Source organism: Macaca nemestrina, chromosome 11, assembly GCF_043159975.1.
Source record: "Macaca nemestrina isolate mMacNem1 chromosome 11, mMacNem.hap1, whole genome shotgun sequence".
NCBI lineage: Eukaryota > Metazoa > Chordata > Mammalia > Primates > Cercopithecidae > Macaca > Macaca nemestrina.
The window spans coordinates 38,517,011-38,542,127 of record NC_092135.1 but is presented as its reverse complement, the minus strand read 5'-3'; the positions used below and the strand labels follow the sequence as shown (position 1 = coordinate 38,542,127).

At 33.3% G+C, this 25,117-nt stretch overlaps 1 protein-coding gene across 4 annotated transcripts in view; it reads left to right on the top strand.

Annotated features, from left to right (window-relative positions):
• LOC105492606 (LDL receptor related protein 1B) overlaps positions 1 to 25,117 on the top strand; it is a 1,932,714-nt gene that overhangs the window by 1,445,339 nt on the left and 462,258 nt on the right. For all 4 annotated transcript variants that reach the window (XR_011609732.1, XM_011759820.3, XM_011759819.3 and 1 more), the window contains exons 38-41: positions 11,528 to 11,654; positions 11,789 to 11,940; positions 12,237 to 12,361; positions 13,467 to 13,838. Coding sequence is in view for 3 of the 4 variants with exons in the window: in XM_011759820.3 (XP_011758122.2) it covers positions 11,528 to 11,654; positions 11,789 to 11,940; positions 12,237 to 12,361; positions 13,467 to 13,838 (776 nt within the window). In the remaining variant the exon portion in view is untranslated. The remainder of the gene's footprint in view (positions 1 to 11,527; positions 11,655 to 11,788; positions 11,941 to 12,236; positions 12,362 to 13,466; positions 13,839 to 25,117) is intronic.

Below are 25,117 nucleotides of genomic sequence, written 5' to 3'. Positions count from 1 at the left end.
TTATTACTCCAGACCCTGTTTGCCTGGGTGTCAGCAGCAGAGGCTGCAGAAGATGGAATGCTATGCAGCCATAAAAAAGGATGAGTTTGTGTCCTTTGTAGGGACATGGATGCAGCTGGAAACCATCATTCTTAGCAAACTATCACAAGAACAGAAAACCAAACACCGCATGTTCTCACTCATAGGTGGGAACTGAACAATGAGATCACTTGGACTCGGGAAGGGGGACATCACACACCGGGGCCTATCATGGGGAGGGGGGAGGGGGGAGGGATTGCATTGGGAGTTATACCTGATGTAAATGACGAGTTGTTGGGTGCTGACAAGTTGATGGGTGCAGTACAGCAACATGGCACAAGTATACATATGTAACAAACCTGCACGTTATGCACATGTACCCTAGAACTTAAAGTATAAAAAAAAAAAAAAGAATGGTAATTTATCATCCCTGTGGATTAGACAAAAGGGTTCTTTCCCTGCCCTCAAGCCAAGTAATAAAGAGAGCTAGAGACAAATATGTAAGAGGGAGGCTAAAATAAAGAGAAAATAGCAGTAAATGAAAAAAATATTCTATACCTTTTTCACTGCAAATCCCAATGCCAAAGGGAGTCAGATCAAATTTGGAGAGAGGGAAGAGAATGTGCTCTAAAATTAATCTTAACTGCATGATACTGTTCACTTAATGGTAATTGGCCGAGAAGTTATGGGATCTTTCTGAGACAGCAAAGTTTGGAGAGGAAATACTCAGTAGAGCATACATGGAATCAGTAGTTGGATAAATATAAAGTCATTTCTTACTTATTCCAACAGAGTTCAGGCTCTGTAATAAACTGTGATAGTGTATGAGATTACCCAAGAAAGAGTGCCCAAAAAAGAAGTTTAGTAACAAAAATCAAGAATGCTTACAGATAGGGGATAAAATGATTAGGAGAGAGAGAAAAAGAACAACAACAACAACAAACAAACAAACAAAAACAGCCATTTTGAGTCTTTGGAAATTACTGAACTGTAAAAGTCAAGGGAAGAGAGTTTAAGGAACAGTGTGTCAGCAATAAAGAGGTCAGGAGAGAGAAAAAGCAGAGAACAGAACACGTAACTGGTGATGAGGATGGTATTGCATATCTTTATGAGCTTCAGAAGATGAGTAAGGATAGAAGCCAAATATAAAGAGTAGACAAAAGAATGATTAGAAAGTGGAGCTCGCAAATACAGAATAAACTGATGGAAACTGGGTGATGAAGGGAAAGAGAAGAAATAAAAGATAAGTTGAGGGGATTTTAGGGTATAAGGTTTTTCTTAATATGGGGATATTGCACATATTCATAGGCAAAGGGGAAATAAACTAGTTGGAAGAAAGAGGATGGAAATGATTGTAAAGGGGAGACAAATTCCAGGGAGCATAGGAGGAGCCTTGACAAGGAAGAAACAATAGGGCAGAGCAGGAGGAATCAAGACAGAAAGCAGGGAGGCAAGATTTGTATCTTACATTGGGTATCCCAGAAAGAAATTCTAGAATGGGAAGTCAACTCAGGACCTGAAAGAAGCATCGTCAGTCGAAAAGGGGAAGAAAGAGATCAAGCAAATATTTAATTTTGAACATAATCTTGGCCTCAGACTGATTCCTGGAGGGACTCTAGAGTCTAAACTTTACCTCACAGTGATGGAACTTGGTATTCGGACTCCCAAGTAGTCAGCCAGTGGATAAGGGCCACTCTGGGAAAACAGATGCTCTCAACATTTCTGACTGTCAGCACTTGTGGGAGAAGAGATTCAAGTGGCCCAAAGATAATCCTCTAAAGAAAGTTGTCTGTGTGAGCTGTTAGGGACAAAGGTCATTTGAAAGCTCAGAAATGGTAAACAGCATCTGAGATTGTTTATATGGAGCACTGATGGTGTCCACTACAGTTTGGAGTCCCCACTTAGACATTTATTATTTTTACCTTTGCTTCTGAGGTATTTCTAAACTTCTTGGTCTCAAATGCCTGTATCATTTTAGTTAATTGGGAGGATTAAATGAGGTGGGTGCTAGTTCTTTTCCCCTTCGGAGATGGAGTGAAAGAAGAGATAGAATGTGGAGATCAAATGTATTTTAGAGGTTAAATTGATGAAATTGAAGAAAGTCACAACTGCTAGTCTATATTTCTAAGGTTATCAGCTTTAAGTGAATAGGTTAATTTTTTCGGAAGCTATTGTAGTCAGTATTTCCCACAATAATGAATCAAAGAATTTTCAAGCAACGTGAGACTAGCCGTTATGATTTCTAGAATCTAACCAGGAATTTTATATGACATTGAATAATAATGCTCGGCAATGTACAGGTAGTAAAGAAAATAAAAAGAAAATACGTACCAAAAGGAACAAAAGGTTATAGATCAAAGTTGGCAGTTGTAATGGGTTAACTTTGAGTTACCAATCAGGTGGCGAGGCCTACAAGCTCGTGGTGAAATAGTGGGAAGTCAAGAGTAGACCAGGGTAGGAGTGGAGAGATAAGGTCCAGCTGGTATGAGTGACCCACACAGCTCTCTACATTAAGCGAAGGTGATGCTAGGGAGGTCCCTGGAGCAATAGAGATGAGGTACTATGATCTTGGGAATTCGCACGTCATTAAGTTCCATAGAATGTCAGCAGTGGAAGGAGAAGATGAAAAAGCTGCCAGCCGGTGGTAAAGCAATAAATAAATGGTGTGTAATTGTGATAGATGATAATGCAGTCAAGGAAAACAGAATATGTGAATTCATGCTGTAAATGTTTAAGTGAGTATAACCTCAGAGAAAGGTTTCTTTCTTCCTTAAAATGACTTCTCTACTTCTATTCTGGATACAAATATCTCCTCAGACATTTCATGCAAAAATCATTCTCTTCTATTTTATCATCCTTAACTTGTTCCTTTCAATGAAGCCTTTCCCTTTTGCTTTCAGATAGGCTCAGGTCACTCTCATTAGATAACACATTATTAATGTTATTACTTTCCACATGTTTTCTTCTCAACTTCTCAGAATCATGATCTATATCCATTGTCTCATCATTTAACTCCTAAAATGGATTTCAGCTTCTGTTGTTATACAAGAATTTCTAAATTTATTTGCAGCCAAATCCAAATATTATTATTATTATTATTATTATTGCAGGTTTTATACCATTTGCCTTCTCCAGGACAGTTTTCTACATTGATAGTCTATCCAAGGACCCCTATTTTTCTTTAGCCTTCTCTGACCCTGCATTTTCTGGTTTTCTCTGAGGCCGCTCTATATAGCTCCTGTGAGCATTATATTTTATTCTCTTTATTCTCACTTAAGGCTTTGTGTGCCACTCTATCTATTACTATATTTCTCTTTTAAACCCATCTAATCCCACGTTTTTAAAATGTAAATCATGCTTATATAGTGAAATATAAAAATATAATAAATACATGCAAAATAGTAATAAAATATCTTCACCCCTTTATTTATATTTCTGATATCCTTTACAGTTATTTATTTGAGTATCTGTCACTGAAACTTAAAATGTCCCCCTACCTCTCATCTGCTGCCTTCCTTTCTTAAAAATGGTATCTCTTTTCATGTTATCACAAAAGAGGTTGAAACTTTAGATTTTCCAGTATTTTTTCATCACCTATTTCCATCTGTCAACAAGTCTTCTCATTTCTTTGCTCCAGATGATTGTTAGATTTTTTTTTTTATTTCTCTCCATTGCAACTACCAGCTCAGCACTGACTCAGCAGGAGGATCTCAGTAAATATTCTTGATTTCTTAATTTTGAGACCTCAAAACGAGAATTACATGTGGGTCCACAAAACAAGAAATCTTTGACATATGTAGCACTATTTAAATATTATTTTCTCATATACTTTTACTTCTTCTTAAAAGCATTTTTAAAATACTAATTATGTCACATGGATACATTTTTTCCATATTCATAGTTAATAGTAGATATACTTATTTAAATGTTAAACTTATTTCCAGGAAGTATTTATTACTGCTTGGAAATATTAGAGATATATGTCTCCCTATACTTTTTCCATATGTTTATTGACTTGAATTTAGAGAGAAAATAAAAGACTTAAAAATGAAGTCTTGTAAAATTATTCAAACATTGATTTCCAGGTAATATTACATAGACATTTAAGTGTCAACATTTATATCATAGGAATAAAGTACAGTATTTTAATATTCTGTTTGAAGCTAAAACATGGCAGATGGTATTGCCAAGGGAAAATGCCAACCACAATGGAGTGAATTAGCTGAATTCAAAATAAAAACATGCCATGAAAAGTGGGCACAAATCCTGTTTTTGAACAATAGAGACTTGAACTCTTTTAAAATGTAGCCAAATGCAAAATAGGAATCATGTATGAGTTTAGTTTAGCTTAAAAAATCAGTTTCTTTCATCTATCATTGACTCCTCCTCCTCCTCCTCCTCCTCTTCTTGTTCTTCTTCTTCTTCCTCCTCCCCCCTCCCTTTACCCTCCCCCTTACCCCTCTCCTCTTCCACTTCCTCTTCCTCCTCTGGTATTACTTGCTTTGTGAAAATTGAAATATAATAATTTTCTCCATGCTAAGAAGTCATTTAATACTAACAACAAAAAGATGTATAGGAAGCCCCATTATGATGTTAAAAATTTTGGTTAACTTCCCATGGTATGTAATCTCTAACTGAAACACACATACTGTAATTTTGTTTTATTTCCTTTTAAGCACCAGGATGTATGGTGCCTCTCTTAATTTAGCTCTATATTTCTGTGACTGTAAATAACGTGCTGAAAAGTTTTTCTTTCCATAGCAAAGATTCAGATTGACATGGGATCTCGCTGTTCTATAAGTACATATTTTCAAATGGTCTTTGATTATGTATGTAATTTTTTAGTATGCTCAACAATATATAAAAGGTCTTGGTTGACAGCTTAACACCTGTTAAGATAACAACAGTGTAGTGTAGTTTGATACCATCTCTTAGAATATATTTTGCATCTTAAAGCAAGGGAACACATATGTAAAGGAAATGGAATAAATTTGATTTACCATAGGAATGATGCTGGGTAAGATAGGTTGCAAGTCATGAAACAAATTAAAAACTTCTGTATAATATTTTGATAATTCTAAGTCAGCTCATGAGCTCTAGAAGTATAAGCTCTGGGCAGCTAAATGTTAAATATTTGGTAAATTCATAGTTATAGGAAAATATCAAATATATATTGAATATACAAAAGTGCATAAACATGAACTCTTCAAGAAAATTATAAATGTGAACAAGCTAATATTATATGTACATGTATATGTTAGGTATTTAAGTGAGAAGGTGAGCAATGAAGCAGGGTGTAAATACATATATAAAATGAACACTTAACTATAACATGGTATAAGTTTAATGTGCTATGAAATATTATATATGTGTGTGTGTATATATATATATATATATAAATATTTTTTGTTTGTGAATAATTTCCACTTCTCCAGTGTGTGCTATTCATACACATAATAATTGTCCTATATAATTACTCAAAATCACAATGTAGTGAATCAAGAAAGGTTCAAAGGTAAACTTAGGAATAGCAGACCAAGAAAGAGGCAAATTAACAAATAAGTTAAATAATTTTGAAGGTTAAACAGAAAGAACAACTCAAATGGCCTATTATCTTTATTTTGGCCTAAAAGAAAAAAAAAATTATTTCGGAAGTTGTTTACAGGAAAGACAACTTTTCTCACCACAACACTTCAACATTATCATTGTTCAAGCCCCTACATTTACGACTTAAAGAGACTAGCAAATGTTACATATTTCTAATCAGCATGTTTCTCAGATACTTATTTACCCATTTACCTGTGCCATTAAACAGTTAACTTCATGAGGGTATCTAAATCCAATTTATTTTGTATCATCAGCTCCAGCACATAATAGATACCTAATTATTTGTTGATGAGTGCATGAGTATAATGCAAGAATAAGTTTGATAATCAACCACAAAACCAACAATAACAAACAATTTGCAAAGTGCAGTAGTGTCCAAGGATAGACTGCTTTTATATTTTCATCCTTTTAGCACAGCATTCTGCTCCCTGTGGTTGAGTGCTTTTTATATTACAGGATTCTTTAATCAATAGCAACATAGTTAAGACTTGAAAAATGATTTGGGATAGGCCTGTAATACTTTCTCAAACAAAACTGCATATAAATGAAGAAACAGAAAATGTGAATAAGGCCTCAGAGAAAAAGAGAAAGCTCTACATTTCATTTTATTCCTCAGGGGATAAAAAATGTCCATTTACTCATAAAATATGTTCAAATTTTTATAATATTATCTTATTTTACTTATGATCTGAAGATGTAGCCATGAACATGTTGACTTATAAAGTATTCGGTTTGTATGAATTTTGAGTGATTCTAGTGCATCTGCTAAGAAGTTGGAAATTACAAGCAACTTTTGTGAAATTAAAAGCTTATGCTCATGTAAAGGCTAGCTACTATTGTTTGTCTGTAGGGTTTTTATTTTGCTTTCTTTTTTGTTTCTCTTACTTTTTGCAGATAGGATAACCCACTGTTGACCCCCACGCTAGGAGAGGACACAATGACATTCTCGATTCTCTTCTTGACCAAGGCCAACTGCCGACATAAGAGAATTACCTGATCTTCATTTTTGTGCCAACATGAACATTTTTTGGTTATTTCAGATTTTCTTTATCATATGTGACAAAGGATCTAAATCATACTCACTTAGGGAAGGCAGAAAAGTAGGAAGAAACAGCACATTTGTTGTAAAAATTGCAACTCAAATTTGAGCTCCAGGGAAACAGTTTAGCAGTCAAAGAAGATAATTTTAAATCCAGATAAAATGATTAATTCCAACTACTCTTGCTTTTCACAACTGCTCATATATGTAGAGTATAAGGATAAAATTTAATAATGTTTCTCTTAAAAAAATAGACTTATTTACTATTTTCTTTCTCTCACCCTATTACCCTTCATACACAAAAATCAGAGCTTTGTCACCAATGTTAGCTTTCTGAAATTTATTCATGGGCATTTATAATAATTTGAATGTGTATTTTTTTCAGCTTGAATATAACTGCTTGTGACAGGAAAAAAAAATGTTTTTCTGAAAAGTGTATACCTGAATCTAAACTAATTCTGATGTCAGTCTGTACAGTTGTCAGAAAATAAATACAATTAACTTTCAAGGTCTGTTAAGGGTTTGCTAGGTCTTTGGGCACTCCAGTGCTACCAAATGTGATATTTTTACCTATTTATCCAAATGTCAATGATTAGTTGGAAATTCACTCGTGATATGTGTTCATTGTACTGTTTTCCTGCCCAAAACTGTTAGAGTCTAATTAAGACAATACAGATATTTGTATTAAGACAGTTACTGATAAAATTTCTATAATTCTGAAAGCCACATTTAAATGTCCCTTTTAAAATTATATGTTTTTAAATTTGTAAGTGCAAACTTATTTAAATAAATAACTTTTCAGTTTTGTTTAACAAATACTACTTGATTATTTACATAAAATTCAATTATACAATATAGCATTTGATTTGGACAAGTTTAATATTTTGTAGATTTGAGAAAGTATTTTTAGTAGGGCTCCATGTACACAGTTGATACTCTAAAATCAATTTTTCTTGGCTGTATCATGTAGTCAACACGTATTTCACAACTGCACAATTTGAACTCAAATAAGTTCAAAATCAATGGTAACTTTGTCACTCAATACTAATATCAGTAGGGTCTCAAAAACCAGGTACAAATATTTTCATTTCTTCCTATTGCTGAAGACCACATTTAGATACCAAGAATCTGTGTTCATTAATGATATCTCAGGTGCATCTATGTAAATTGTTACCTTAAATGACAGGTCTCTTCATGCAGTTTTACGAGCTCAGAGAGGGTTCTTTCTCTACATTTGGTTTATAATCCCCAAAGATTCTCAAGGTGCAAATTCTATTCATTTCTTTACTTTCAATTTCAGTTTAAGGAGCAAATAAATTATTATTTCCTTGACATAAAATATTTGCTTAATTTTGATAGGTTTAAAACCTTTTACGTTTATTCAGTTGATAAATTATTTAACTCTAAAAGTGATTCCTACACAGTAAGATTTGGCTTCACATATAATGATAATATATCTAATCACTACTGTTTTCCACAAGAAAAAAAAATGTGTAAATTCTGGATTAAAAAATAGTTTTACATAGAATAATTTTATATATTTTTTTTACATTTATCTCAGCCTCTTGCATAAAAGTTTCACAAATTTAAAAGACAGGGATTACTTGGAAAAAAACAGATAGAGACTTATTTCTCAATGCTAAGACTTTTTTCATTATTTGTTTTGTGTGTGTGTCCGTCCGTCCTTCCTTCCTTCCTTCCTTCCTTCCTTCCTTCCTTCCTTCCCTCCCTCCCTCCCTCCCTCCCTCCCTCCCTCCCTCCCTCCCTCCCTCCCTTCCTTCCTTCCTTCCTTCCTTCCTTCCTTCCTTCCTTCCTTCCTTCCTTCCTTTCTTCATTCCTTCCTTCGAGTCTCACTCTGTTACCCATGCTGGAGTGCAATGGTGTGATCTTGGCTCACGGCAGACTCTGCCTTCTGGGTTCCAATGATTCTCCTGCCTCAGCCTCCCAGGTAACTGGGACTACAGGCACGTGCCACCATGCTAGGCTAACTTTTGTATTTTTAGTAGAGAAGGGGTTTCACCATGTTGGCCAGGCTAGTCTCAAATTCCTGACCTCAAGTGATTCGCCTGCCTCGGCCTCCCAAAGTGTTAGTATTATAGGAATGAGCCACTGTGTCAGGCCTGTTTTGTGGTTTTAAATATGGAGATTTCTTGTTACACATCTTATAGCTAAAGAAAAATACCATTTGATATAATATCATTATATATTTCTGTGTTATCTTTCTATTTAGTGAGACAACGTATCCTAGGGAAGACAATTTAGGCCTGGATTAGTAAAGCCTGAGTGTGGTTCTTGGCTTGCCCTCTTATTGGCCATGTGGACTGTGGATCATTTACTTCCTAATCATAATTACTACAGCTCTGAGAATTAGGGCTAAGTAGATTGGTTGGTACACAAGTAATTGTGCTTTTTGCCATTACTTTTAATAGCAGTAAACACATTTATTTGTGCACCAACCTATAGTTTATTTGGTCTGTTCACTCAAAATAATATTTTTATTAGTGCATTTGCAAGTAGATTAATATTAAGTAAAATGTTTAATATACACATTTATTTATTTATGTGAACTTTGGATATGTTAAAAATAGATGATAAGAATCAGATTAGATGAGTTAGCATATGTCTGTCCTGGTCTCACAGTGCCTCCTTCACAGTATACCATTACCTGCCATTTTAATGCATATTTTTCCTTAAAAAGTTAAGTGCAGCAATGCATTTCATCTGCCAGTTAGTTATTTTATATGGAATAATATTTTTCATCCAATGAGAGCATACCTTAAAGTCTTAAAAATCTTGACGTTAATAAAAGTGTAGATTTTTAAATCTACTACTTCTTCGATAATATCTTACCAATAAAATATTAGTTGGATTTTATGCTACAGAGTTTTTCCTTTCTGATGTATAAAGCTTGTAAATATGATTGAAATTTTCTTCAGGATTAATATAATTGAGATTGTAGCCGTACCTCATTTTTGTTTGTCTGTAAAACTCTAACATGTTTATTTTACACAGCATTTTCAAGAAAAATATCAGCTATTAAAACAAATTAAACAATATAGATAAATAATACATATATTTTTATTTAGTTAAGTATCAATTTGTACTTAAATAACTCCAGTGAGTATAAACAAAATATAAGTCTTTAATTTTTCTGTTTGCAGTCTCACTGATTCTTATGTGACTATTCACATATATTATTCAAATATGCTGATGAGGCTGCAGGAAAAAGGGAATGCTTATACACTGTTGGTGAGGATGTAAATTAGTTCAGACACTGTGGAAAGCAGTTTGGAGATTTTACAAGGAACTTAAAACTGAGCTACCATTCAAATAATCCCATTACTGAGTATATACCCAAAGGAAAATGCATCATTATACCAAAAAGACGCATGCACTCATATGTCCATCCCCCTGCTTTTTGCAATTGCAAAAATGTGGAATCAACCTAGGTGCCCATCAAAGGTAGATGGGTAAAAGAAAATATACATATATACCATGGAATACTATGAAGCAATAAAAAGAATGAAAACAGCCCTTTTGCAGCAACATGGCTGGAGCTGGAGGCCATAAACCTAAATGAATTGATACAGGAACAGAAAAGCAAGCACCACGTGTTCTCACTTATAAGTGGGAGCTAAGCATTGAGCACACATGAACATAAACATGGGTACAAGAGATACTGTGGACTACTTGAGGGGGGCAGGAAACTACCCATTAGGTACTATGTTCACTGTCTAGGTGCAATATACCTATTAAAAATAAAAAATAAAAATAAAAAATGCACCTATTAAAAAATAGGTGCAATATACCTATTAACAATAATTTTTTATAATTAGGAAATATACACCCAGCTTTTGAATCAATGCTTGCCATATTTTTAAAACTTTATTCACTGCTGATGTCTGATAGTTGGATAAAAACTTCACTAGATGTAACTTCAAATTAAGAATTAAGAAGGAATTACATTTATCTAAAAGCCTGGATTTCTGTAGAGTCCTATGAATATTGATTTTTTTGAATGAATGAGTGAAATACATGGATTATACACATTCTGCTTTTCTACATTTTATTTTATGGCATGTTGTTTTATTTTGGCATACTCTATGTGTTCTTTCTGCATGATATTTTCTTCCACATCCTCCCCCATTACATTTTGTTTTAGAATATTACTAAAATAAGAATTTCTGCTTTTGCATAAAACTGTATTTTAAGACGACTTCACAAGATAACATAAAATTCAAACTAGAATAGTTACATTTAGCAGTCTAAGTGGACAAAATAGAAAGTTGTGATGCATTCATGTCTATATTCATAAATTAAATATGTATTTACCACAAAATTTCTAATTACCTGGTGCTGAAGGAGTAACAGTGAATAAAAATAGAGGAGTGATCACTGGCCTTGTTGAGTTTACAGTCTACTCGGGGCAAAAAATATTTATAATAAATGATAATGTAAGGAAATACAAGTAGAAATTTGCCATTCTAATCTGTGCTGTGAAGCAGAGCACATGGTACAGGGAAGACACAGAAGACTTCTGGAAAGAAATAGTTGAGACATGAAAGTAGGAAGTAATTAGGCAAACAGGTTGGAGAAGAGCATTTGAGACTGGAAAGAGCAGGCACAAAAGGTATTTTGGTAGGATGTTGAGTGCATCCTATGATTTCTATGACTGGTTAACTCTTTTTTGACGATAAAATTATTTTATTGGAAACAAACACACTGTATATTAATTTCTGAAATGTATTATTTTTGTTCTAGTGTGAATGTTACTGCTGTTATTATTAGTAATGTCTTTTTATATAGCTCTGCATACTACAGATAAATGTACATAAATACTACAAATTTACAATTTAATTTCAGCCTCTTATTCTGGACTGAATGGGGACAAATGCCCTGTATTGGAAAGGCTCGTTTGGATGGCTCAGAGAAGGTTGTCCTTGTAAGCATGGGAATAGCATGGCCAAATGGCATCTCCATTGACTATGAGGTCTGTTGGATTTCTTTTCAGTATTTAAAGTGCATTAGCTGACAACTTTCATTAACTCACTTTCAGTGTTCCTTTATTTTCTTAATAAAACAATCAAAAATAGTCTGTAACATTACTTCTCAATCGATATTTAGGAAAATAAATTGTACTGGTGTGATGCTCGCACAGACAAGATAGAGAGAATCGACCTTGAGACTGGAGGGCATCGCGAGGTGGTGCTGTCAGGAAGCAATGTGGATATGTTTTCAGTTGCAGTCTTTGGGGCTTACATCTACTGGTCTGACAGGTAATTTATTTTTTTATAAGTATTTGAGTCTCAAAATGTTATTTCAGTGCCAGTTGCTTTACCCTTGTAGGATTTGCCATTTCTTAGCAAGGTCACACAAAGGATCTCACAAAGCCATGTAATTTCCACAGAAAAGGCAGGCACTATTGCTATTCCAAGCTCAAACATTTCAATGTCACAGACTAAAGTTGGTTTCTTTTCCTTCTGTTGGCCCATCTGTTATCTTCAGCTTAAGTAACTGGCTTGACTTTAATTAGTTGAAGATTGTTGATCATGTATGTTCAACTTTTTGGCAGAGCACATGCAAACGGGTCCGTCAGAAGGGGCCACAAGAATGATGCCACAGAAACGATAACCATGAGAACTGGTCTTGGAGTCAACCTGAAGGAGGTTAAAATATTTAACCGAGTAAGAGAGAAAGGTCAGCACTCTTGAAAGAATACATAATACATATATTTTATGTGATTTCTCTCCAATTTTTAAAAAACATTTGTCAAACTTAGAAATTCTTATATGAGTCTAAAACCTCAAAACCTTATATTTACATCTAATTTCCTACAAATATCATATAGTAGCCTAATACAGTAAATATGTCGTATTTCATACAAAAGCATATTTGCCCAGGACAGCACAGGTACATGGACATGTTACATACCTGGCATGTCTTGATTATAGGTTTTGGCTAAAGAATATAGAAAAACTTGATACACGTATTGATTGGATAAAAAGTAAAAGCATAAGTAGGATATTAGAGAGTAAAAGGCAGTTGAAATTTTTATACATAATATGAATCATATTATATATAAGTGGTTATGATCCCCAAAGGTCATGCTGTTAGTGTAAAATATTTCCAAAGTCATTACTTCCTTAAAATAATGTATTTTAAACTTATAGGACAATGATTTGGGTATTTAAAATGTGTTTACCTCCATTAAAATAAATTGTAACTAACTTGTTTATATCAAAGGAAGTTATAATAATGTTGGAGATGATAATGAATTCACAGAGAAGAATCATACTGGTGAATAAATTTTAAGTGCATATTATATCTTCCCTTAAAATTGGAGTAAGAACTTATGCTCAACATATTTAGGAGGTTGGGCACATTTTAGCCATAGATTTATTTGATACTTTCCATGTCTCATAGATAGAGTTTAAAGCAGTGCATTATTTCTGGTGAGATCAATTCATGTTTTGAATGAACAATGTATGAAACACCATAATCTAAGGATCAAGTTTCAAAAAAGACTTATATACTTAACTGGCTCATTAAGGGAAAAATTTGATACTTAACTTGGATGGTGAATGAAACAGAATATGATTTTCCAAATAAGAAACCCAAGATTTAAACTGCTGTGATTTTTTTTTAAAAAAACAGTACTTTTTAAATTTTTTATTAATCAACTTACAATTAAGAATAAAAAGAATACTCAACATCAAAGTTTTAATATTTCTTTATGGAGAATTTTGTTTGAAAAAAAGAAAAACATAAACACGTGCATGTGTGTATCATTTTTCTTCCTTAGGGACCAATGTTTGTGCCAGGGACAATGGTGGCTGTAAGCAACTCTGTCTTTATCGAGGAAATTCCCAGAGAACTTGTGCTTGTGCCCATGGATATTTGGCAGAAGATGGAGTTACTTGCCTGAGGCATGAAGGCTATTTGCTATATTCAGGAAGAACAATATTAAAAAGTATACATCTTTCTGATGAAACCAATTTAAATTCCCCAATAAGGCCATATGAGAATCCACATTATTTCAAGAATGTCATAGCCTTGGCTTTTGACTATAATCAAAGAAGAAAAGGTACCAACCGAATCTTTTACAGTGACGCACACTTTGGAAATATACAGCTTATTAAAGACAACTGGGAAGACAGACAAGTAATTGTTGGAAGTAAGTGCAATAATTTAATTTTAAATAGTTATATGGAAACAATATCATTTAGGTTACTAGAGACATAATAGTGGTAATTGCATGTAGCAATTACGTTTTCCTAGAGTTCATATTGAGAAATTAATGTGGCTATTACCATTCAACCCCCCCAACCCTACCGCCAAATGTCAAAGAAGCAATTAACTGCTAGCATGTACAGCAAATTATGATTATTAGCTTCTAATCATGGAAGGTTTAATATATTTTATCATACTGTTTCTTATAAATAACTGCACTAAAATTCATGAAAAATCGTTTTTCAGTATAAAACTGTTTTAATTGATTTTTTTTTCCAATGGGCAAATTGTATCTTTAAGAATATCTCTTCAGTAATATTTAGTTAATCATGGTTTCTTAAGCAAACATCAGAGATTATTTTATGTGTATGTATATAGCAGACTTGATGAGAAAATGTTATAGAAATGATCTAATATTTTTAATGTTTTTATGGGACAAAATTATTCAAGCATAATGTTCAGTGTGGATTATCCACGTAATTTAGGGAAACCTTTTTCTTGTCATTCAAGTTTAATGAAAACCATCTTCTTATTCCTCACACAACTTTTTTCTTGATGTCTTTGTGTGATTTCCATATATTTCCCACTCTTCCAATTTCACTATATGGAAATCATTTTTTTCTTTGCTTTCTAAATTGCAAAGTAATATATAAATTTGTTGTGGAGTGTTCAAATAATATGGATTTAAATATGAAATCCCTGCCTCATCTCTGAAACCATTAATCCTGTTTACTTACCCATAACTGACATGTGACATGCCCCAGAATATTGTTATGTGTGTGAAATGTTTAGTTATAAAAGTGGAATGATACTAAATATATTACTCAGCTAACTGCTTTTTTGCTTACTATATATTGCAAAGTTTTTATTTTATTGCATGAGTCTTCATCTTATGCTTTTAAAAGCCTCTACCTAGTTCTATACTAAAGGTAAGCTAGTTTATTTAATCATTTTTTAAGTAACAATTTAGATTTGAATAACTAAACTACAGCTGTCCAAGCCTGAATGTGTGGTGGACATTTTCTAAAGAATGAATACAGTGAGTGTGTCACTTCAAGGTAAATGACCTACTGTATGTGTTGCAAATGGTAAAAACCAAACTCTGAAGTAAAACATTAGAAGTCTTGTAACCACCACAGTAACCTTGACAGCTTCCCAATACTTAACAGGCTTTTCTGTTGAGATGGTGGTAATATTAATGCATGTGATTTTGGGGTATTGCATAATGAAATGTGTCAACATTTAGAAGATATGCATAAGTTAGAGAACCAATATTTTCAAATGACATGATAAAATCATGCATGAATAAATGATTTATTCAAAGTGCAAGATAGACCAATAAATTTTCATGTAATAGAGGATGAAAAGTTCATCACCATGTTTTCAGATTCCACACTGCAACTAACCTTTAGGTAACCACCACTTGTCACGTGTAGGTGTAGTATAAAAGAATACCCAGTTATCTGTAAAGGTTATTATTAAAACACTCTTCTCTTTTCCAATTACACAACTGTGTGAGGCTGGATTCTCTTCATATACTTCAACCAAAACAACACAATGAGAGGATAAAGAGGCAGATAGAAGAATACAGCTGTATTTTAGTAAGACAAATGTATTTGTAACATTGTAAAACAATGATCTTTTGTTATTTATCTTTTTTTAAGAAATAGTTACTTTTCTTAGAAGGTGCTATTTAGATGGACACAATTAATGCATTATTCTAACTTAAAAAAATTGGTAAATATTAAAAACAATTTATTTTAAGTTTAAATTTCTAATACAGTAAATAGATATAGACTTGACCTACATACACTGACTCTGGAGCCTTCAATCATGATTAAGAGTGTAAAGATCCTTAGACCAAAAAGACTGAAAATTACTCTTCTGGACTAAGCATTCAGAAAATATTTAGTACAAAGACATGAAAAGCATGAAGTAGACAAGGAGTCATTTGGTGCAATTGAAATGCAGGTAATATGGCACTAATTAGTGTGAGATGAAGTAGGGAATGACATGTTGAATGTCTTGGTCTGCCAAAATAAGCAGCTTTAAAAAGAAACAGTTTTATTTAGATATAGTTTACACATCATACAATGCACCACCAAGTGCACACTCAATCTTTTTTGGTATATTACATTACAATTTTTAAAATTGGGATAAATATACATGTATATCCACATATATAAAACAACATTTGAGATTTTACCTGTTTTTAAGTGTACAATTCAGTGGCTTTTATTACATTCCCAGTATTTTGCAGCCATCAACACTATATTTCTGAAACTCTTTCATCACTTAGTAGAAACTTTGTGTAAGGCAATATCTCCCCATTTTCCCCTTTCCCTGCGCCTTGGTAATGGATATTTTCTGTCTCTATGAATTTCGCTAATTGTAGAAATTTCATGTAAGTGGAATCATCATATATTCGTCCTTTGTGCCTGGCTTATTTCACTTAACGTAGTGTTTTCAAGGTGCATCCATGCTATAGCATGTATTAGAACTTCATTCTTTTTATGGCTGAATAATGTTTTGCTGTATGTATATACCACATATTTTTTTTATCCAATCATTTGTTTAAGGACACTTGGATTGTTTCTACACTTTGGCTGTTATGAATAATGCTCTAGTGAACGTTGGTGTACAAATATCCAAGATAAGATAATGAAAAAAAAGAGAGTGTTGTAATGCATATATATATATTTTTTTCATGTAATAGAGTATTAAAAGTAGTATTTATGTTTCACGAGATCACTCTGTGTTATGTTTAGGTTTGATGAAGTGTAAGGCTTGTGAGGGCCATGTCTGAAGGCAAAGATGCCCTAGGAAGTTTTGTCATATTTTAGATCCTGTCTCAGTAAATTAAACTGAAAACATTTTAATTAAAATATATACACAACCAAATCATTCTAATCCTCTCATCCAAAATCAAAACCAGTAGAATCCATGACACTTTACCGACTGTAGGGAAGTGTTGAAACATATGGAAGGAAGTGAAACAGGACGGCCAGGAGTTTGAAACATTGGTTGAGCCTGAGGTTCAAATCACAGTTTGCTGTTTGTTTCCTCTGTGCTTCTAAGTGTTTATTTCCTTACCTACAAAATGGAAAATCACCCCATACATTTTCTAAGAAAATTTTATGAGAAAGGGTATTTAAAAAATATATAAATAAGCATGATTTTAATACAAAATTATATTACTGTATTTGTGACACATTTGTGGATCATTTAGGACAGCTATCTTCAACCTTTTGAACAACAAGGACTGGTTTGATGGAAGATATTTTTTCATGGATGAAGGCAGGGGATGGTTTTGGGATGAAACTGTTCCACCCCAGATCATCAGGCATTGGATTCTCAAAAGGAGCACACAATCTAGATCCCTTATAGTAGAATTTGCACTCCTATGAAACCCTAATGCCATTGCTGCTCTGACAGGAGGTGGAGTTCAGGTGATAATGCTGAGTCACCTGCTGTTCATCTCCTGCTATGCCTCCTGGTTCCTCACAGGCCACGGACTAGTACTGATCTGTGGTCCAGGGATTGGCAACCCCTGACTGAGGATAATGATCTTTGTCTTAAATTATTTTTAGCATATGAATTAGGGTAGTTAGACAGTCAGAAATAATTATAATAATTATAGATATAAAGTAGTGCGTTAAGGTCTGACTAAAACTTAAAATTAGTCGGCATTAATAGTTTGTATGAATCTTTCTGAATATCCTCCCTACCCCACCCCGCCTCCTACTAAGAAATTGCCATTTGCTTAACCATTGCAATCCTCTCTGAAAGCTTTTTAGGCAAATGTATAGTTTAACTTGCCAGACCAAAAAAGAAAACAGACAAAACAAATCAAAACTAAAACCCTCAAAACACCCAGTTATTGGCACGTATAAATAAATATAAGTAAGGTGTAAAATGTGTTTCCATCTAGGTATTCCACTTTATTGAATTTGAAGAACTATATATCGCTTTGTTACATCTCTAACTTGTTACCCAAAACTATATTTGTGTTTTTAAGTATTCATGTTTTAAATATTTAACTAGATTCATATTTTAAGTATTAAAAATATCAGAGAGTTCTAAATTTCACAATCAGATTTAGACTTTGATCCTTCATATAGCTGAATATAAGAAATGGATGGGATAAAGGCTTTCTTCTTTAACTTCCCAATTCACATAGAACGAACATTTTGACCTCAGGTTTAAAAGATGACAAGAGCCATTAAATACAATTCAATATTTCATTAAATATATTAAATACAATTTACTGAATACATTAAATACAATTCAATATTAAGTGCTTACAGTGTGCCATAGATTATTAGGTGTGAGTGAATAAGGATGAAAATGTCTTCCTTCTAGCCTTTGGAAGTTCACAGTATAAAAAGAGGAAAATGCAATAGTTCACTTTTCCTATGAAAAATCAAGATCCCTGGCCAACACACTATTAAAAGTCTACACTTTCAGGCCATTTCTGACTTTAAAACCACAGTAATGATTTGTAAAATATATTTAAGATGAAAATTAGATAGAGATAGCTAATCCCAAAAAGCAAGATGGATTTTTCTTTAAGTGATAAACAGACCAGAAATACAAAGCAGAGACAATGACTGAAACAGAATTCTGAGATTCCAGGCTACATAGATGCTACAGAGAGACGGGATCTAAAAAAAAACTTACTTAAACTAAGGAGCGGGGAATGCTGCCCCACAGGGAAGCAAGGCTGAAATAAAGCTGTGTCATCTACTGTTAGGCCAGTGTCTTGTTGGAAGTGACTAACCCTGGAGGCTTAGAGGCCACAGAAACAGCCTCATGTCCAGCTCTGATGCAAGTCCATTGCAAGTTATGGACTCTGCAAGCTCTCATATGCTCTGTGGAGCAAAAACTCAAATGAATTATGAAAGAGAAGGCTGCACTTTAAGGCGCAGAGGTTGAATGAAGTCCATTCTAAAACCACCCAACAGAGAGAAGTGAGTACTAAAAAAGAGTTTAAAAAAATAACCCCTTTAGAATACTCAAATTCAATTTCCACAACACATGGATTCTTAAGAAAGACAGCTTAAAAAAATCCCACCAAGCAGAAGATGAATGGAAATGAAAATGGTAGAAGAATCTGAAGAATATTTACTTAGGGTTCATCAAAGGAGCAAAGGAAAAAAAAAGTATGAAAAGAACAAGAAATAGGGACATCCAGGAGGCCAAATATACATATGTCAGAAAACAATTTGTTAAAATTAAAACAATTAAAGATCTTGGAAATAAAAAAATCACTATAATTAAAATTAAAAAGAAATCTCAATTGATAAAATAAAAATTATATTGGACTAGTGAAAGGGAGAATGCATAAATAAGATGCTATTTTCATTAATAAGCATTAATAAGAAATTAATTCATTAATAAAAATTAAGAAATTAATGTTAGAGACAGTAAGATACAAAAAACATGACAACACGTGTGAGGCTTAGAGGATAAACTAATAGATGTAATAGTCTTTTAGCTAATAGATGTTGACAAATGGCAAAGAAGAGAAAGATGGTAAAAGATGATTACTAAAAAAAAAAAAAAAAAAAAAAAGTGATCATTCTTACAAGTGAATTTATAAGAGCTTTGTATAAAAAGATTTTGAAAATTTTGCAGGATCCTGGACTTAATTGAAGACACTGAGATGTCTCAACACAGGGGCTGTGTCTTGAATATGCATATGGTAGCAGTTAATCAATATGGAATGAATGAATGGATGACCTTGGAACTTACTGATTATCAGTGGGATAATGGTTTCACCTTTGATTAAATTCCTGAAAACGGAAAAAAAAAAAAAAAAAAAAGTAATACTCAAAGTGATAATGACACAGCGTTTACTAGAAATGAAGAAAGAAATGTCTCAACATAGAAAATTTGCTGTAAGCATTGAGAATAATAAAATTAAGTCAGTAATTGAAGAAAAACTGCGGAACAGCATGAAAAAAGGAAAATCTTAAGATGCTACCAGAAGTACTAGACACTGTCTGCAGAGGGAAGACAATGGTATTTAAACAGACTTCTCATCAGCAACAAGAGTAAAATCTTCAGACTACTAAGGAAATATATAATTCTATAACTAACTGAATTATTAAAGATGGAGGGAAATAACATTTCTTTTAGAAATACAAAGTCAGTAACAGTATATCTATATGTTCCCACTAATAAAAAAAAAATGTAAAGTAATGGCTTAAGAAACTTAGCAGCTTCAAACTTAAATGAGTGTCCTCAAATACCTGTAATCCAAGTTAACAAATTTCACATTTTACATTGTAACGAAGTATATATGTTTCCGTTTTACCAAACAATATGCTTATTTTGTAGGATGCATTCTGATGTTGTGTTTTAACCAAACATAGCATAGAGATGTTTTTAAAAAGTGAACATTGCTTAATATAAATTCAAATGGTGTACCTACATTCAATGACAAATTGAGAAATGTGGTTAGACCTGGAGCGGTGGTTCATGCCTATAATCCCAGCACTCTGGGGAGCCGAGGTGGGCAGATCACTTGAGGCCAGGAGTTCGAGACTAGCGTGGCCAACATGACAAAACCCTGTCTTTACTAAAAATACAAAAATTAGCCGGGCATGTTGGCACATGCCTGTAATTCCAGGCTGAGATATGAGAATCGGTTGAACCTGGGAAGCAGAGGTTGCAGTGAGCCAAGATTGCACCGCCATACTCCAGCCTCGGTGACAGAGCATGACCCTGCTACTGCACTCCCCCCACTCGCCCCCCACCAAAGAAAAGTAATGTGATCTTTAAAAAGCTACTCTTAAGGTAGTAATAACAACAAACTATGCACAAAACATTAACATAGAAAATTATAAAATGTTTGCGAAGGACATAAAAGATCATCTTAAAGGGGGAAAATGTTACTTTCATGATGCAAAAAAATCAATTTCTATAGCTATGGAAAATTAGCCCAAATTATCTGTAAATTTAATGTAATTCAAAATGCCGAAATGTCTCAGTGTGGTGGCACACACCTGTAGTCCCAGCTACTTGGAAGGCTGAGGTGGGAGGATCTCTTGAGTCCGGGGTTTTGAGGCTGTAGTGAGCTATGATTGCACCACTGCATTCTTGCCTGGGTGACAGAGTGTGACCCTGTTTCTAAAACCAAACAAAAAACAGCCAAAATGATTTTTTTAATGAAACTGCACATGTTGTTAGTAGAATTCACATACAAGAGCAAAATGTCAAGAATGGCAAAGGCAATTTTGAAGTAATATGCATTTGTAGTCTCTCCTTGAAAAATGTCTTTATTATTAAAAAGCTAAAGTAACACAATATAATATTACCAATAAAAAAAATTAAATGGAAAAAAACAGAGGGCTCAGAGGCAGATCCATCCATATATATATCTTGTATGTAAATTGGTTATACATTGCCTAGTTGGCATTACAAATAAAAAATAATGAATTGAATGTAATGAATTATGCTAGAACAGTTTATATGCAAAGAATGGAACAAAATGTTATCTCCAACTCAAGCTATATTCAAAAATAAATTTCAAGCATTTTAATGGTGTAAATATGATGAGCTTTTTTAATATCAAAGAATATAGAATATCTTTATAAACAGGGTAAGAACAGATTTCACAAATTATACACAGAAACAAATCAGGAAGTATAAGTTTGGTATATTTTATCTCACTGAAGTTAAAAACTCTTTGCAGCAGAAGCTATGAAGAAATTTAAAAGACAAAACAAAATACTAGTGGTGTATAGTTGTAATCCTTAAAAGCAACAAAGGATTACAACTGAAGTTTATATAATGTACCGTTACAGAGATGAAGATAAATATGGACAAGTTACGCTAGGGGACAGAAAAGAAAATATAATAAAGTGTAGTCAATCTCGCCAATTATCAAGAAAATTTATAATGAAACAATGAGACTATCCACCCAAAATTTGAGAAAAGTTTTTAAAAGTTTTGTGATGAGGAGAAACCATACTTTCACCCACAATTGATGAAAATGACAGTTTTGTACAACCACTCTGAAGAGCTATTTGCAATATTTTGAAACTGTGAAATGGTACATATACTTTCACCCAGCAATTCACATTTTTAGAGAGAATAATGGTTCATTGTGCAGTACTTGAAAAAAAAAAGAACTAGTGCTACATCTATTTACATAGTTATCTTAAGCACAATTTGATTAAAACAAATAATACAACACAATAAAAATGTTCTCAAATGATATTATGGTTGATGTGATGTTGAAAAATTTGTAAACAATACAACACATTGTTTTTGAAATAACATAGTAATATTTTCAAATTTTAGCAATTTATTTTGATAATTATATAATCATTATGTGAGATGTTTTCATTAGAAATAGAGGGCAACTCCCTGTACTAATTTTTGATTTCTGTAAGCCTAAAATTAGTTCAAAATCTACAAATTAAGCACATTAAAAATCATACACCATCAACATCTTGCTTTCTCTGGAGAGATAAAAGAGAAAAGAAAGAGAATGGTATTGAGAGAACTCTGTATTTTCAACAACAGCTATAACAAGTTTGTTCTTAAAAATATGAAGCATTTATAGCAAAATGGTAAGGTTTGTCAAGTCATATTATTCTCTCTACTATACATCTAGAACATTTAATAAAATAAATATAAATAAATGATTTTCAAGATAATCACTTTTAAATATTAACATAGATACCATTAGTAAATTAATTGGTCAAATCTCATATATATGCATGTTTGGAATTAATTGCATTAGCAACCATGTTGAAAGACATGATAGTTGCCTCCTATCTGCCCTTCTTTTCTCTAATTTATAGGCATTGACCTTTGTTTAATCTCCATCTTGATACTGTCAACAAATTGCCATGAGATATAATTCCCATGTTTGTGATTAGGATTCAAACTTGTAAATAATAGCTTTATAATATTTTTAGATTGCTTTTTCAAGACTCCTGGTAGCAATACTTCACTTTTTTGTTTTGTTTTGTTTTGAGGTGGAGTTTTTGCTCTTGTTGCCCAGGCTGAATTGCAATGGCATGATCTCAGATTAACTCACCACAACATCAGCTTCCCAGTTTCAAGCAATTCTCCTGCCTCAGCCTCCTGAGTAGCTGGGATTATAGGCATGAGCCTCCACACCCAGCTAATTTTGTATTTTTTTTAGAGACAGGGTTTCTTCATGTTGGTCAGGCTAGCCTCGAACTCCCAACCTCAGGTGATCCACCCACTTCGGCCTCCCAAAGTGGTAGGATTACAGGCATGAGCCACCGTGACCAGCCAATGTTTCACTTTTAAGTTATAATTATATTTCACTGGAAATATCTTTCTTGCTTCTTTTAAAAGGGCTATTTGCTTATTTTTTAGAAGTGTTTCAAAACACATTTGATTTTGTTAATTATTCTTTTTCTGACTTAAAAAAGCTAAAAATTCAGCTTATAGAATGCATGTATTTTTAATTTGCTTATAGAATACACACAGTCATTCTCAAAATGTAAGAATTTTAGCTTTTCAAGTTTCAGTTTTCATAAAACCGAAAAGGATACTTTTAGTCATCTACATTTATTAGCTAAATCAATTTTAAGATTACCTATTTAGATAATTACAATGATTGGAAAGGTCTAATAGAGCATTGTTTGATTAGGTACTGAACTTGCTAAGATAGGAAAAAGGTAAAAATAAAAGATGAAGTTGTTCATAGAGAGTTAGCAGGATGGGAAGCATAGGTTAATTTTTATGGTCCAAAGGAAGAGAAAGGGTTATATGGTCATTGATTATGGAGAGTAGAACCTGGAGTCAGTCATGATTAGTGAAAAGGAAAAGAAAATATGAAATCTCCTCTTCATTTTGTTGCAAGTATAAATTAATTTCAGTCTGGCTTCCATGAATTCAAAAATTTTGAGTCTATCTCAAAAGATGTCCTGTTGTAGATTTGGGGAAGAAAAATCATTTCCTCTATTCTCTTAGCTTCTGTGGCTGAGATCTGTGAATTAAACTGACAAAAGAAAGTTAATAAGAGAAAAAGCATATGAATTTTGTTTGATGTTAATCTTTGCATGTGCAAGGAACCATTCATTGAAAAAAAGTAAAGACCTGAAGAAAAGGTTAGATAGAACTGGAAGAGTTATATGCCCTTTTAACAAAGCATGAGAAATTGTGGAGACCTTACGAGCCAAAGGAAAGGGGTTGGGAATTCTATGGGCTGTAAATTATGGGAAGATAAATACATGCTCTAAATTAATGAAAGATAATGGTTATTTTGTAAGGTTTTGTTTGTGTGGATTCTTCTTGGTGCTTTCTTCTTCTCTGGTGATAAAGGTTTTTCTTTCAGGTCTGAGAGAGGGGGACACCTTCACGAAGGGAAATGTATGCTCTGATATTCTTTAGATGGATGAGCTTTTCCTGTGTCTATTGTTTCTCAATTGTTTTCACTCAGAATAATCCTATGTCAATGAGGCATATTTTGGGATGGAATAGTTTTATAATGAGAATTATAACCATAACTAGACAGAAAGCTGAAAAGTTTTCTGCATAGGTGTTCAGGCTTGGTAGACTGCCCCAGTACATCATGTTAGAAGATCTAACAAGGTTTCTGTTTGCAGAATCAGAAAATCCTGAGTTACATCCATGAGAAAGAGAGTTATAGCCAATGTTTGTTATAAAACTTGAACTTTACTAGAAACCTGTGGTTGGCTCTGAAATTATTAGAGTTAGTGAGGCTGATTAGGAGTGGATAGAAGGATGAACAGAATGAGACTGGAAAACTGACACACCCATCACAAGATAGAGATGCTGGGTGGACTCAGGGATAGTGATTCATATATGAATTAACATCCCAATATTAGATCACTGCCATGTAAGCTCTGTATAGGTGAGGGAGGCTGGGGATACTAAGGTTCCTAATTCTTGACCAGAATTATTTCTGTTGTTAAAAAGAAAAACTTCACCCAAATTAATTTTAAGGGAGTTTAATTGAGCAATGAACGATTCACAAGTTGGGCAGTCACCAGAATCACAGCAGATTCAAAGAGACTCCAGTGCAGCCACGTGGTGGAAGAACATTTATAGATTTAGAAAAGGGAAATGACATGCAGAAATTGGAAGTGAGGTACAGAATAGCTGGGTTGGTTACAGGTTGGTGTTGCCTTATTTGAACACAGTTTGAACACTCAGCAGTGTATGAATGTTTGAAATATGGCCACTGGGATTGGATAAGGCTCAGCTATT